The sequence below is a fragment of the Malus sylvestris genome, chromosome 15 (assembly GCF_916048215.2).
Source record: "Malus sylvestris chromosome 15, drMalSylv7.2, whole genome shotgun sequence".
In the NCBI taxonomy this organism is placed as follows: Eukaryota; Viridiplantae; Streptophyta; class Magnoliopsida; order Rosales; family Rosaceae; genus Malus; species Malus sylvestris.
Window position 1 is genome coordinate 7,531,462 of NC_062274.1, and position 13,520 is coordinate 7,544,981.

Here is a 13,520-nt window from a genome sequence, read left to right on the forward strand (position 1 = left end):
TTGTTAATGGATGACCCGTTAACTTAACGGGTCAGATTGAACCCGATCCAAACCTGATAAACCCAACTCGTTTACAGGTCTAGGTATAGCTCAGCTTATAGTGGTCTCCCCTCTAAACTATCGAATTTAAATCTCATCTCTAAACTATTGAGATAATTCTTGATATACAATAATTTTCTTTGTCTGAACGTTAATGTTTTGAATTTCATCTAACTTCCATGGCCGATCAACCGACTCGTTATACTTTAAGATCAAGTTGCGCCTTATCTTCGCTCGACTCCTATTTTCATAAATTTTCTTTTCCAATTTTTGACCTAATTCTAGACATGATTGCTTCTTTTAGGGTATTAAGAGATTCTACAAACTTATGTTTCATGTTTGAACTTTCAAAAGTGTTGGATGATTGTATCTTTAAATCTAAGTGAGAAATCAGTATCAATCTAAATATCAGACATTAACGTATGAATAAGAAATAAACTGCTTCGATATACCTATTAAAACTTTGTCTATATTTGTTTTGGCATCTCCTCTCCTCTTTTTGAAACTATGACAAGTTTTTTTCCCTTTCTATGTAAGAAATGTGAGAAATTTATTAGATATGATATGCCCATGACGCAATTGTCAGCAAATAGCATTTGGCAAGACATAGAAGGTTGCTTTTTTGCTTTGATTCAGCAATATTACTTATTGAACCATGTGGGCTGCCCTATATTCAAACAAAGATAATATTCCATTGTAACTAATATTTTATTTTCTGGGTTATCCACGTGGCAATGTTTGAAGGTTGCTATTGTGGAAACGAGCAATTTTTGTTCTATTCATACGATCACGTAGTTTTATTATTTCACTCAAATTATAACACATAAATTTTTTTTTTTTATTAATATACTCAAGAAGTATGGCATATCAACATTATTGTCTATTTTTATTACAATACATAAAATAATATACTATGTGACTTGTATTCTTATACCCATAAACAATTTCACTCTACAAAAAAGCAATACAACATTTCTCACTACGATTTTAATTGTTGGGTAAATCTTGTTGTAAAACTAACTATTGGGGGAGAGAGAGAGAGTGGCCGGCTATAGAAGACAGATATATTATTTTTTTGGTGAAGATAGAAGAGAGATTTGATGGGTAAATCTTGTTGCAAAACTAACTACTCGGAGAGATAGAGAGAGTGGTCGGCTAGAGAGGAGAGAAAGAGAGAACGGCTTGAGGAATTTTGGATGTAATTGTTTATGCTTTGTATGTTTATTTATACTAATTATGATAAATTTTACTTACCTACAAATAATACCCAAAAAAAAAAAAAAAATCTTCTAAATCCGATAGAATTCCTTCTAGTTTATAGAATTACACCAGTTATAAACCATTCTTTATAACCTACTTTAAAGCTTTATTTTTATAATCTTTATACACATCATTTGTTGTTCCTCAAGGACCACACGACAACAGGAATGAGAGACAGCAAATTTGGATTTAGCATGTCTTCTTTAGAGCAGTTATGGCCTTTTATGCATTTTTCTGAGTACTATCTGCTTGTCATGTGCCAAATAGCACATAGATTGGACAATGACACTCCCACAATACCCAATTACTTTACTTTAATATTTCACAATACGACAGCTTATGGAACAAAAACTTTAATAAGGCAGTATGATTATTTAAATGGTCATATAATCTCACAAAAGAACGGATTTTACTTTATTTAGGTACCATCCCAGCATACCTAAGTATAACTTTCAATGTGCATGAACTCTTTATATGTAAAAGTGATTGCCATACTGACTATCCCACCACCAAAGCTTAGTTATTCCGAGAGATATTTTCTCTCTTCCTATAGCACTCAGTTACATGATCATCACCACTTGATCTTCTTGAGGACTATAAGAAAATTACAATATATAATATAGAACAATATGTACGGTTGTATGGAAGAATCTAAAATTGAAAACCCTAAACATCCAAAAATCCAGACATCTTTATCAGCATGCCAGCGTGCTTGCCATTTTGTCACATCATTTTTTCAAATCCAACTCCTTTCCATCCAAGCACTCCCTTAGACCATCTCCAAACCTGGGCTAAAAGTCAAATTACCCCCCCCAAACACTCTCCAACTCATGTTAAAATTTTAGGCTAAATGCCAAATGTTATTTCTGGGCCAAATACCCCCCCCCCCCAGCTTTCCCCCGGGCTAAATGCCAAATGTTTATCGGAATTTAAATTTTTTTAGATTAAAATGTTCATAAAATTAATTTACAATAATCTACATATTTAAAAAAAATTGATTTAAGAAAAAAAATTAGCCTAAGTTCATTCTTTAATAATTCTGGGCTAAAATTTTAGGGCAGAAGGGTTGGAGCAGAAAAGATGTTTCTGGGCTAAAAGCCAAATTTTCCGAGTTAAAAAATTTGACTTTTAGCCCAAGGGTTGGAGATGGTCTTAGACCAACTCCAATGGTTGGGCTAAAAACTAAATATTTTAACCCAAAAAATTTAGCTTTTAGCCAAGAAACAGCTTTTCTGCTCCAACCGTTCTAACCTAAAATTTTAGCCCGGGATTATTAATGAATGAACTTAGGCTTTTTTTTGTTAAATTAAATTTAAAAAAAATGTAGATTATCGTAAATTAATTTTATAAACATTTGAATCTAAAAATAAATAAATTCTGATAAATATTGAAAATTTTAAATTCCGATTTCTGGGCTAAATTTCGGAGGGAATATGGCCTTGGTTTAGCATTTAGCAGTAGCCCAAATTTTCCCCTTGGGTTGGAGTGGGTTTGGGGGAAAATTTTGGAGGGTAATTTGGCTTTTAGCCCATCATTGGAGTTGGTCTTATGAGTTTTTATTTATTTATTTATTTAAATTTTTTGTCTTATTATTCTTTAAATTTAACTTCTCATTATTTTCTTTGAATATTCTTCACAGACAAAGCCACCTCACGTTAATTAACCTTTATATAGACATGCTTCACATGCATGACACTAACGCAATCAAGAACCTACTGTATTCAACTTTTCAAATGAATTCCAAAAGCACCTTCTATCTTCCTTTACTCTTTCTTCTCCTCCTCCTCAAAAGCACCTTTGCTCAACTTCATGTAGAGCACTACAGAAAATCATGCCCTAATGTTGAATCAATTGTTCATGCTGCAGTCAAGCTGAAGTTTGAGCAGACTTTTGTCACAGCCCCAGCCACTCTCCGGCTCTTCTTCCACGATTGTTTCGTTCAGGTAACTTTGATCTTTCATACATAAAACTTGCATTTTTTCGTTGCTTCGAAGTTCTTTCGTGCTATCAGAGATGTATGTGCAATGTGTGTGAAGTATTTTGTTTTTTGGATAGGGATGCGATGCTTCAATAATGCTAGCGTTTCGGAACAACTCAGCGGAGAAGGATAATTCGGATAACCTTTCACTCGCCGGAGACGGGTTTGACACGGTGATCAAAGCCAAGGCTGCTGTTGATAGAGTGCCTAATTGCAGGAACAAGGTTTCTTGTGCTGACATTCTGGCCTTGGCCACAAGGGATGTCATAAGACTGGTAAAACAAGCACAATTTTGTCTCTTCAACGCTTTAAGGCTTCGCAATTTTACAGTTTTACTGAGAAAAATGAGAACTTTTCATACACCGTAAAAATCCACAAATACTGCTGTTCAGTGCATAATCCATTTTCACCTCAATGTGGGGGGGTTTTTTTTTTCTTCACAATTTTACAGTTTTACTGAGAAAAATGATAATTTTTCATACACTGTAAAAATCCACAACTATTGCTGTTCAGTGCATAATTCATTTTCACCTCAATGTGGGGTTTGTTTTTGTGGGTTATGAACTTTTAACCTCTGAGGGTGAATCTTGGCGCAACTAAAAGGTTGCTCCTTTGTGACTAAAAGGTCACATGTTCGAGTCGTAGAAACAGCCTCTTTGCAAAGCAAGGGTAAGGCTGTGTACGATATATGTTCTCTCCCACTCTCTCCCTCCCAACTCTTGCAAAGCGGAGAGCCTTGTTGGTCTAAAGTCGCCTCTTTTTTATGAACGTTTAACCTCTATGCTAATCGAGTTCAAAAGCAATTTGTTCCTTTTTACTGCTTGAAAAAGGAATATATTTTTTCCTAAAGGTCACTGATTAAGTCAAAAGTTATGCGTGTTTTTACTAATCAAATCATACTAAGTAGAGAATTAGAGAAAGTTTAGCATATATTCTTTGGGTGCAGACTGGGGGACCATTCTACAAAGTTGAATTGGGAAGACTTGATGGGAGGACTTCTACAAAAGCAAGTGTGAGACAACATCTTCCCCATCCTGATTTTAACGTAGAAGAGCTTGATTCATTGTTCGCCAAACACGGTCTCTCTCTAACTGATCTTGTCGCGCTCTCAGGTACATAAAGAAAAGTTGTCACGCCCTGAATCCGAAAAAAATATTTTCACTTCATTTTTTTGTGTCCAGAGCATAGTTAAAATAAAACATCTATGTGTAACAGGAGCACATACAATTGGATTCTCACATTGCAACAGATTCACTCACCGGATCTACAACTTCAAGAGCAAGAACAGAATCGATCCAACGATGAACGTCGCATATGCAAGGGAGCTCAGAAAAGAGTGTCCCAAAAATGTAGATCCGAGAATTGCAGTTACCATGGACCCACACACGCCGCAGAGATTCGACAATGTGTACTACAAGAACCTTCAGCAAGGGAAAGGGTTGTTCACTTCTGATCAGTCCTTGTTCACTGACACCAAATCAAGAAAAATTGTCAACTTATTCGCAGCGGATGCCGCCGCCTTTGAACGAGCTTTTGTGGCAGCTATGACAAAGCTTGGAAGAGTAGGGATCAAGACCGGAAAGCAGGGTGAGATTAGGCATAATTGCGCTGCTGTGAACTAGATTATTCCGTGTATTTATGGTTTTGTTTGCAAAAATTTTATTTGCTAGGCTAATCCACTGAGTTCCATAAGTACTAGTTGCTTATCATAATAATCATCGTTATAGGTTTACCCGTGATTGTAGCTCTAGTGGGAGAGAGCATTTATCCGACGTCTACTAGGTTCAAATTTCTCTCCCTTTCTTGTGTCCCTTCCCTTGCCACGAAAAAAACAATATAAATAAATTACGATAAAACTATCTTTCATTCTTTGCCTCTGTAAAATAAGAGATTTCTTAGTTAGGGAGTTTCGTGTCCGGCCACCCGTGCGCCTGAGACACACAAGAGGATCGGACCTCCATCCACCACTAGACTTAATTGCAGGGATTCTCCTTAAGTTGTTTTGAGCGGACTGATGACGTGGCACGAAAACCTGCCCAAAATTTTCACATGTATGCTGGAATTGGATCCTATCCAGGCAAAGCCTCGGGATCCTCCTAACCGAACAACACGGGATCCAACGGCTACAAACATGGGGATTCCTCTAAAAATTATAATAATTGTAGCCGTTGGATCAAAATCCAACGACCCGTGTTGTCTAGTCAGGAGGATCCCGAGGCATTGCCTCGGAGAGGATCCAATTCCTTACATGCTATATCTTCACCCTTTCATTGGCTGTCATAAACTATAGCATTCCCTTGTTTTTGTTTTCTTTAATACAAGCAATATCGAGGACAAAGTATTTGAACTCGAGACCTCTAATGCTCATCTCTATATACCATCGCCTTATTTATAACATAATTATTACGTTAATAAACCACAAATTTTGTAGGGTAAAGTGTTACGCGCATACCTCTCACTTGCTAATTCCATTAAAAACGTTGTGAAATTAAAATTATTGTCCTTGGATTGCAAACTTTATTAAACAACATGAATTAAGCTGCAACAATTGAACAAAGTAAAACTTCACTAAACTACATGAGCCAAAATCATGCTTTGCCCAATAAGATAATTAATACTGACTCTAAAACACACAATTTTCTTCTACAGCTTTGAGAAAAGCTTCCAAGAGATGAAATATGCAATTTTTGGTTAAGTCACAATACTGTAATGATTTAGTATCAAACTCGTAAAATTCCAACACGGATTTTGCAAATTTCATATCGACCATCAAGAAAGTGAAAGCTAAGATTTATGTCCTACCCATAAAATATTGGATCCTTCCTTATTACTTGCTTTGTAGGCTCCTACTCTGTGCAGTAATAATGCAAAAGCAAGCAGCAGTCACATGAAAAGGTCGACATATGATTAAAAGCAACGAAGCTGTAAAATTCATGTTTTTAGGCTACGAAAGAGGAGAATCCTCTGCCCAATATTTAACATCAAAGGTAAACTAATTGCAACCTAATCTAAAGACACAAGGTTATTGCTATGCGCTTCATCATCATCGTCATTAATTTTCGCTTATCGCTCTTCCAAGGTAGAAGCTTAAGCCTTTCTGTGTTTCCCTTTTGGAAGGCTCGTCAAACTGTATAATGTTGTTGGATTGTATCGATGTCGAGTCCTTTGAGCTTCACAACTGACTCGACGTGACCCTTCAGAGTATGCAACTCCCGAAGCCTGCAAGAAAAATGGAAAACTCTCTTAGAGCTCGATTTCAATAAAGAACGAGTCGAACCAGCAAAGGGAAATGATGCAAGATGAAGCATTTTCCCGGAAACAAGACACAGAACCGGCAGATATCATTATCCAGACACGTGCGCTTCTTTATCTATGTACGAGTACAACTGGTCCTTACCTTGCAACCTCAGCCCTCCGCTTGGCTTGTTCTGCAATCTCGGAAAGTTCCCTGTAACTGTTCTTCTCATTGAAAAGGTTGTTCGTCTCAGGTGGCTGAAGACCATGAAGGGTCCTCTGTGCTGCAGCCCACTGTGCTTCTCTTTCCTCTTTTCCATAATCTTTCTTTGTAGTGAAGGCAGTCTGTTGGGAAGGCACAATAAGGTAAATTGTGGCAAGAAACATGAATCTAACTTATATAATGTAGAGTAGCGCTTACAATGTAGCGGAATGCAACATACCTTGTTCTCCAAAAGATTATTCCACGCTTTCCCGCTTTGAATGTATCGGATTGCAAATTTAAGCAAGTCAAGAGGGACATATGTCACTATACTGTAAATCCAGATGACACCAGCCCACCCCCAGCCAGCTCCCTCTATCCGTGCAAAACCCCAGTTTGCATAAACTGCTATGAGAGTTGCAACCTGCCATTTTGCAGAATGAGCTATTATAAGAAAAGGAAATTTTGATTTTTTTGTCATATGGCCTTGCATTATTGGAAATTACTACGATTACAAAACCTTTGCATCTGGTAGCGCAATTAGGAAATATTATAAACGTAAACGGTTGGCAAAAATGCTTACCAGTTGAGCAATCATGAAAGCTCCAAGTAAGAGAAGTCCAGGGCGTTCAACAAACGACCAGCTGCGAGACCTTGTGACGAAAATAAGGGCTTGGCTCACAATACTCACTTGTAAGTACAACGCTGCCATCATTTGCTCAGGCCTATTTCTCAAAGATCTCACATGAAACTTATCCTGCATTATGAAAAAAAAAGTGAATAAAATCAGAAGAATGAACACACTTGCCAAAACAACTGTGACCTGATTAGCTTATATATTAATGGAAAAAAAAAAAAGATTACATTCGTACCGAGAAGAAGTCGGTATCTCTCATAAGCCAGAAGAAGACTACAGTCATTAGTGCCATGTAACCTCCAAGGACAATACCAGTAGCAAAGATCTCCCTCAGTTTCCAGCTGTCTGGCAGTGGAGATGGCTTCACTCGATCCTTTGATATTGTCATGATGGTTCCTGGCAGAAACAAATCGGACACATTTAGAGCTATAGTGTTCTAATGGTAACCTATACAAACAGATAGGCGGATGATCTTACCGTCATTTAGGATGGCAATGATCAATACCATGAAGGGTGCAAAGTCAAACTTCCATATCAAAGCAATGAACATAAATCCAAACTGCATAAATCTTAGCAATGTGAGAACCAACACACAGCCTAAAATAGGAAAACACTAATATCTAAATACCGATCATTGCTTCACTTACCACTATACGTATGGTAATTGAAACAGCATAGATCTGCAAATGGAACAAAATAATTAGAATGGCCTGGGAAAATTTATAAAACACTAGATTTACCACTATACATTTACTCACGAAGATTTACAACTCTACGTATATTCATGAAGATTTACCACTATATCCACTCAATAAACATAAATGTAACTTACAGTATAGTTCTTCATCCTCTGGAATATTGCTCTGCTTGTCAGTACTGCGCTTATGATCACACTTAATCCTGGTTCAGTGAGAACAATATCTGAAGCACTTCTTGCAGCATCAGTAGCATCAGCTACGGCAATACCAATATCTGCTTTTTTCAATGCAGGAGCGTCATTGACACCATCTCCAGTCATTCCACAGATGTGCTTCCTCTCTTGCAGCCTCTTTACAATTTCATATTTGTGTTCTATAATATTAAAAAGATGTGTTAGAACAAGGGTCAATATCAAGTTCAGAACATTCATATACTGTGCACATTTAATTAATAATGAAAAAAAATAGTGGATAATTGTGAGTCTGTCGCCAACAAGTGCTGAATTAAATGTTGCTCTGTCCTCGGTACTTGTTGGCAACACTCACAATTATCCTCAGAACTGGAGTATTTCCAAAGCACTTGGTATTGGTTTAAATTATAAATCATTATGAATGCTATGAACCATCATGAGTATAGGCTGAATTTAAACCAATAACAAGTGCTTTGGAAATGCAAACTACTACCAAGAAAGCTTCTCATTAAACAGATTGCATGTTTAATTAGAAAGCAGAAAGAACAAAGAAGTTCCGGTAGAACCCACCAGGAAACACTCCAGCAAATCCATCAGCCTTCTCAATCAACTCGTCCACAGGGAGGGAAGCTATGGCTGCATCCTTGTCTTGGCCAAGTAATGCGGAAGACGGGTACATGTTTGTTCCCATACCAAGCCTCCTTCCAGTTTCCTTGCCGATGGCAAGCTGGTCCCCTACACAATGGGAAGAACAAATTACAAAGAATGAATAAAGCATCGAAATTCCCCAGGTAGGAGAAAAATGGGAGGAGGAACTACATGTAGTCATAGTTTAAAGGGGCAATGAAGCCTACCTGTAATCATTTTCACATTCACACCGAGATTGAGAGCTCTGCGAATTGTTTCTGCACTGTCATGCCTAGGAGGATCAAATAACGGCAATAAACCAACAAACTGCCATGGTGTCCCTTGACTCTCTTTTGTTTTCTCTGGTACTTGCTGGAGATAAATTAATGACAGAAATGATATCAGGAATTCAGTTGACACAACAATAAGCATATGATAAAGGTTTGTCTTTCAAACCTGTCTTGCAACAGCTAGAGAACGAAGTCCACGTTCAGCAAACTTATCAATCACCGCATGCACCCTTTTCTTGAAATCTTCCTTGCAGTTGCAAAGGGTTAATATCTGAGGATAAGAAATATCTGCATTTGTTATGTCCGGAGAGGGATATTCTTCCCCAAATCAATGGCTAGAATTGAGTTAAGACAAGGTTACCTGCTCAGGGGCACCTTTGCTAGCCCGATGCCAATTTCCATCGGAATCGATGTAGGTCAGAGCAGTTCTCTTGTCTACGGGGTTGAATGGTAGGAAATGGATTTCTCTTATACCAGCTCGTGCCTGCCCAATTTATTATACAACACAGAAGATTAGATTATGAAAGCTTGGACCAAAAAGTAATGATAAAGTAAAGAAAAGCGAGAGACCAATTACCTCCTTAGGATCAGCAAGCATTCCTACAATTGCAGCATCAATAGCATCCTGATTTTCAGTCCTAGAAGCCCTTGCTGCAAGAAGCATAACATGCTCTTTCTCCACACCCTTGGCAAACACTTCAATCAGATTTCTATCAACTGTGAGCTTGTTCAGGGTCAAAGTCCCAGTCTTATCACTGCAGAGGACGTCCATGCCAGCCATTTCCTCAATGGCAGTCATTCTCTTGGTGATAGCTCCTTGCTGAGAAAGCCTGTGGGAGCCAATAGCCATAGTGACAGATAAAACAGTTGGCATGGCAATTGGGATTCCTCCAATCAAGAGAACCAGCAAATTATCAATCCCTTGCCTGTACTTGCGCCTCTGTATTGGGTACATTACTATTATCTCAATTAGTATCCCCAGGGCAATTGAACAAATGCAGAAGTTCCCAATGGCAGTGAGAACTTTCTGGAAGTGCCCAACTTGATTGGTACTGTCCACCAGATGTGCGGCCTTACCGAAGAAGGTGTGCACACCAGTAGCAATAACAACTGCTTCAATTTCACCCTGTTTACATGTTGAGCCAGAAAACACTTCATCTGAAGGATTCTTAGTAACAGGAAGGGACTCGCCAGTAAGGGCAGATTGATCAATTTTCAGAGGATCACCCTCGAGAAGGCGGGCATCAGCAGGAACAATATCTCCCAATTTGATACTGATTATGTCTCCAGGCACCAAAATTGAAGCATCTTGCTCAGTCCATCGACCATCTCTAAGAACCTACATCCGGTGACCATAAAAAATCAGGAAACTATTCATAAGAATATTGGCAGTACCAATATAAGCATTGTTCAACAATTTATATTTCTTCACCTTAGTCTTGGGAGCTAGACCGGCCATAAGGGCTGCAGCAGCATTACCGGCATTGTTTTCTTCGATGAAACTGATAGTAGAGTTAATGACCAGAAGAACAACAATGCCAACAAAGTCCTGCCAATCAGGAGGCCTTCCATCACCATTTGCCAAGACAATAGCCATCAAAGCAGCAGCTTCCATAACCCATGACAAAGGATTCCACATAAATCCCAAGAACTTGAGCAGTTTGCTCTCCTGTTTACAGAAGACAAAATCATCACAGGTCATACCAAAACAAAAGTTGGAACAAAAGATTTCAATATGTCAGAAACTGTAACAAACCTTTTTCTCTTCTAATTTGTTTGGTCCAAAGACTTGAAGCCTGTTGGCTCCTTCGTCTGCAGTCAGACCTTCTCTTGTACATTTCAGCTGCTCAAAGACTTCCTCTATCGGAATCCGTTCCTGTGAACAAAATGAACAAATAAACATGAATCAACAGCTCACTTCTTAGGGGTAACTGCATGCAACCAACTGTTTTCTGCAATATGAAATTCAAACAACACCTATTTTCTTTACATGAAATTTTCAGATGATTCCTATAACAGAAACATTTCCATTTCAAAATTTATCTGAATCGTTTGAATGCAGCACCGATATTTAAACCGCATTTGTCATGATACGTTCGGTTCTACACACATACAATTATTTCAAACTAAAAACTTACTGTAAGAATTCACCAATGCACCATAGTTTACTTGTAATTAGCAAAAAAAACAGTTGATGATATTTTAAGATTTTTCTTCAGTCAACAAAAACCTCAACAGTTAGGATTCACAGATTAATAGTCAGTAGATTCACGAAATACATGTGTGGACAGATGGGATCTGCTTTTGGATCACTGCCTCATGTGAACCTTAAAAAAACGCAGGTTCCACGAAGATAAAAAAACAATTGTTTCAAGGACAAAAAGTCAAACACTTCTTTCTCCCTTGTTGACTTCATGACGTAGTAAAATAAAATAATTAAAACAGTGAACAATGATATTTCAACTGCTCATGAACACACTTTTGACCTTATCTTGCATAAACCAAACAAGAACACGGGTAAAATTACAATCATGAATACTAACAACAGCTCTTTTTACCCTACGCACACGCACCCATGTTTATGTCACTTGTTTTTATATTTAGGGTAGTGTTATTCATACGCTTATTTTTACTTCTCACATACTTTTGTGTTAATTTTCTGTCATTAATTTTCTTCAGTTCATTTAATTTAATAATCTACACTAAGAAGCAAGGGATGAGCTTAGCCTTAATGTAGTTCAAATTGGCATGTGACAAGAATCGAACATAAGACCTCTCACTTACAAGCAAAGAGGAATACCACTAGGTCGTAATACTAAATAACAGATAACACTACCCTTTATTTATTCACCGACCAGAAAAAAAATAGTGTGAGATTATCATTTACTACACAATTTAGCTATTCCTCAACAGACATTTAACGTTTGACCAATGAAAACAAAAATTAAAGAAATATATTAAATTATAAATGAAAGATCCAAGCAAATATCAAATATGTAATACAAGGAAGGCAATCAAAACGCCCAAATCCCAAATCAAAAAAGCAAATAAAATACGCCCAAGTATGGAATAAAATCAACACAGGTCTTCATATGGAATTGTTCAATCTGACAAATCAAAAATTATTCTTTTCTGTATATAAAACTATTTAAGCATCACCAAAAAAAGAGGTGCGTATCAAACACGCGTCAAATAGGGCCCGTGAGGGTAATTTAATATTCGGTTGCCAGCCATGTTCTCTGGTACATCAGCGTTGCGTTGTCAAGCCGCTGATTTCATGCGATTTTCGGGTGCGTATCTCACACACTCCTCCAAAAAGCGCAGACCATATAAATTTTTTAACAAACATTTTCCGAAAGTAAAAACCGAAACAGTCTTTTTTTAAATTATAAACAAATAAAAAGTGCTTGAGATATGGTAGGGAAGCATCTGAGCCGTTCGTTCTGGGCTCTGGTCTGGTCCCACCGGAAGGGGAGTCCAAACGGCCCCAACGATTCAGATGGCCTGAAAGTTTGGTGTGTCGTGTCTCTAAGACCATCGCCGAAATGACAGACCAAAAAAAACAGATAAGTCACGCCGCCGATTTAACCACGAAAAATAAGAGATAATTTATAATTTTTTATAATATAAATATTTTATTTTCGAAGAACTGAAAGGACGATGCGAAATCTCCTGCTACCCAAACTGTGATCGTAAAATATCAACAACCGTTTGGCAGGCGAGAAAATTAGCGAAATAAATAAATAAAAGCAAAATGCATCGAAAAATTGAGAAAGAAAGCGGAAAAAATTATAAAAAAAAAAAATCTTCGAAGCGAGTGAGATGAACTCACGATACTGATACAGAGAAAACCAAATTCCCCAAAAATTCAATTAGATTGGAATTTTGCTTTCCTTTTAGCTTTTTTTCGCGGAAACCAAACACATGCAGCAGAGTTCAAGAGAGAAAAGGAAAGGATATAGATATGGATATATGTATATACCAGATCGACGGACTCGTTTTTGATCTCTTCGAGGCTGATGGCCTTATCGCTGCCCATGGTGGAGGAGTCGCTGGGGAGCTCGGAGGAGGTCAGAGCTGCAGTGAGAGAGGACTTGATTAGTTTTTGAGCAAAAATAAGAGAAAGGAGGCGGAGTATATGTAGTCTGAAATAAAATAAAGCCCTAGAGTCTAGAGAGAGAAAGAGAGAGAGTCCTAGTGAGAGAAGACGTAAGGTCACCTACCATGAAAAGGTTAGAGAGGATGAGGGGAGGAGGGAATGGGGGAATCGGGTTTTCGGGTCTCGGAGCCCGCGGCGGGGGCGGGTGAAATGGTGGGAGTGAGTGAATGAATGAAGGAGAGCTAGGGAGTCCACACTGGCTTGA

The 13,520-nt window shown here is 37.9% G+C and overlaps 2 protein-coding genes across 2 annotated transcripts; one reads left to right on the forward strand and one right to left on the reverse strand.

Moving 5' to 3' along the window:
* Nucleotides 1-2,958: 2,958 nt before the first annotated feature.
* On the forward strand, nucleotides 2,959-5,146 carry LOC126604316 (peroxidase 16-like). Its single transcript, XM_050271520.1, has 4 exons — nucleotides 2,959-3,242; nucleotides 3,355-3,552; nucleotides 4,224-4,389; nucleotides 4,493-5,146. The coding sequence occupies exons 1-4, from the start codon at nucleotides 2,976-2,978 to the stop codon at nucleotides 4,897-4,899; spliced, it is 1,038 nt and encodes a 345-aa protein (XP_050127477.1). The 5' UTR covers nucleotides 2,959-2,975; the 3' UTR covers nucleotides 4,900-5,146.
* A 1,014-nt stretch (nucleotides 5,147-6,160) lies between these two features.
* Nucleotides 6,161-13,520, reverse strand: LOC126604315 (plasma membrane ATPase 4). Its single transcript, XM_050271519.1, has 17 exons — nucleotides 13,380-13,520; nucleotides 13,139-13,233; nucleotides 10,913-11,032; nucleotides 10,589-10,825; nucleotides 9,734-10,495; nucleotides 9,518-9,640; nucleotides 9,323-9,427; nucleotides 9,094-9,238; nucleotides 8,810-8,974; nucleotides 8,183-8,421; nucleotides 7,998-8,030; nucleotides 7,828-7,909; nucleotides 7,586-7,746; nucleotides 7,297-7,470; nucleotides 6,955-7,137; nucleotides 6,675-6,856; nucleotides 6,161-6,496 (listed from the first exon to the last, which is right to left on the reverse strand). Exons 2-17 carry the CDS (start codon nucleotides 13,193-13,195, stop codon nucleotides 6,400-6,402), a joined length of 2,865 nt encoding a protein of 954 aa, XP_050127476.1. The 5' UTR covers nucleotides 13,196-13,233; nucleotides 13,380-13,520; the 3' UTR covers nucleotides 6,161-6,399.

Bases quoted from the DNA above. Each gene is read 5' to 3' on its own strand.
- LOC126604316 (XM_050271520.1), top strand. From the start codon at position 2,976: ATGCTTCACATGCATGACACTAACGCAATCAAGAACCTACTGTATTCA. The intron at 3,243-3,354 runs GTAACTTTGATC...TTTTTTGGATAG, and splicing joins TCCACGATTGTTTCGTTCAG to GGATGCGATGCTTCAATAAT. The intron at 4,390-4,492 runs GTACATAAAGAA...TATGTGTAACAG, and splicing joins TGATCTTGTCGCGCTCTCAG to GAGCACATACAATTGGATTC.
- LOC126604315 (XM_050271519.1), bottom strand. From the start codon at position 13,195: ATGGGCAGCGATAAGGCCATCAGCCTCGAAGAGATCAAAAACGAGTCC. The intron at 9,641-9,733 runs GTAATTGGTCTC...TAAATTGGGCAG, and splicing joins TGCTTGCTGATCCTAAGGAG to GCACGAGCTGGTATAAGAGA. The intron at 6,857-6,954 runs GTATGTTGCATT...CCTTCCCAACAG, and splicing joins ATAATCTTTTGGAGAACAAG to ACTGCCTTCACTACAAAGAA.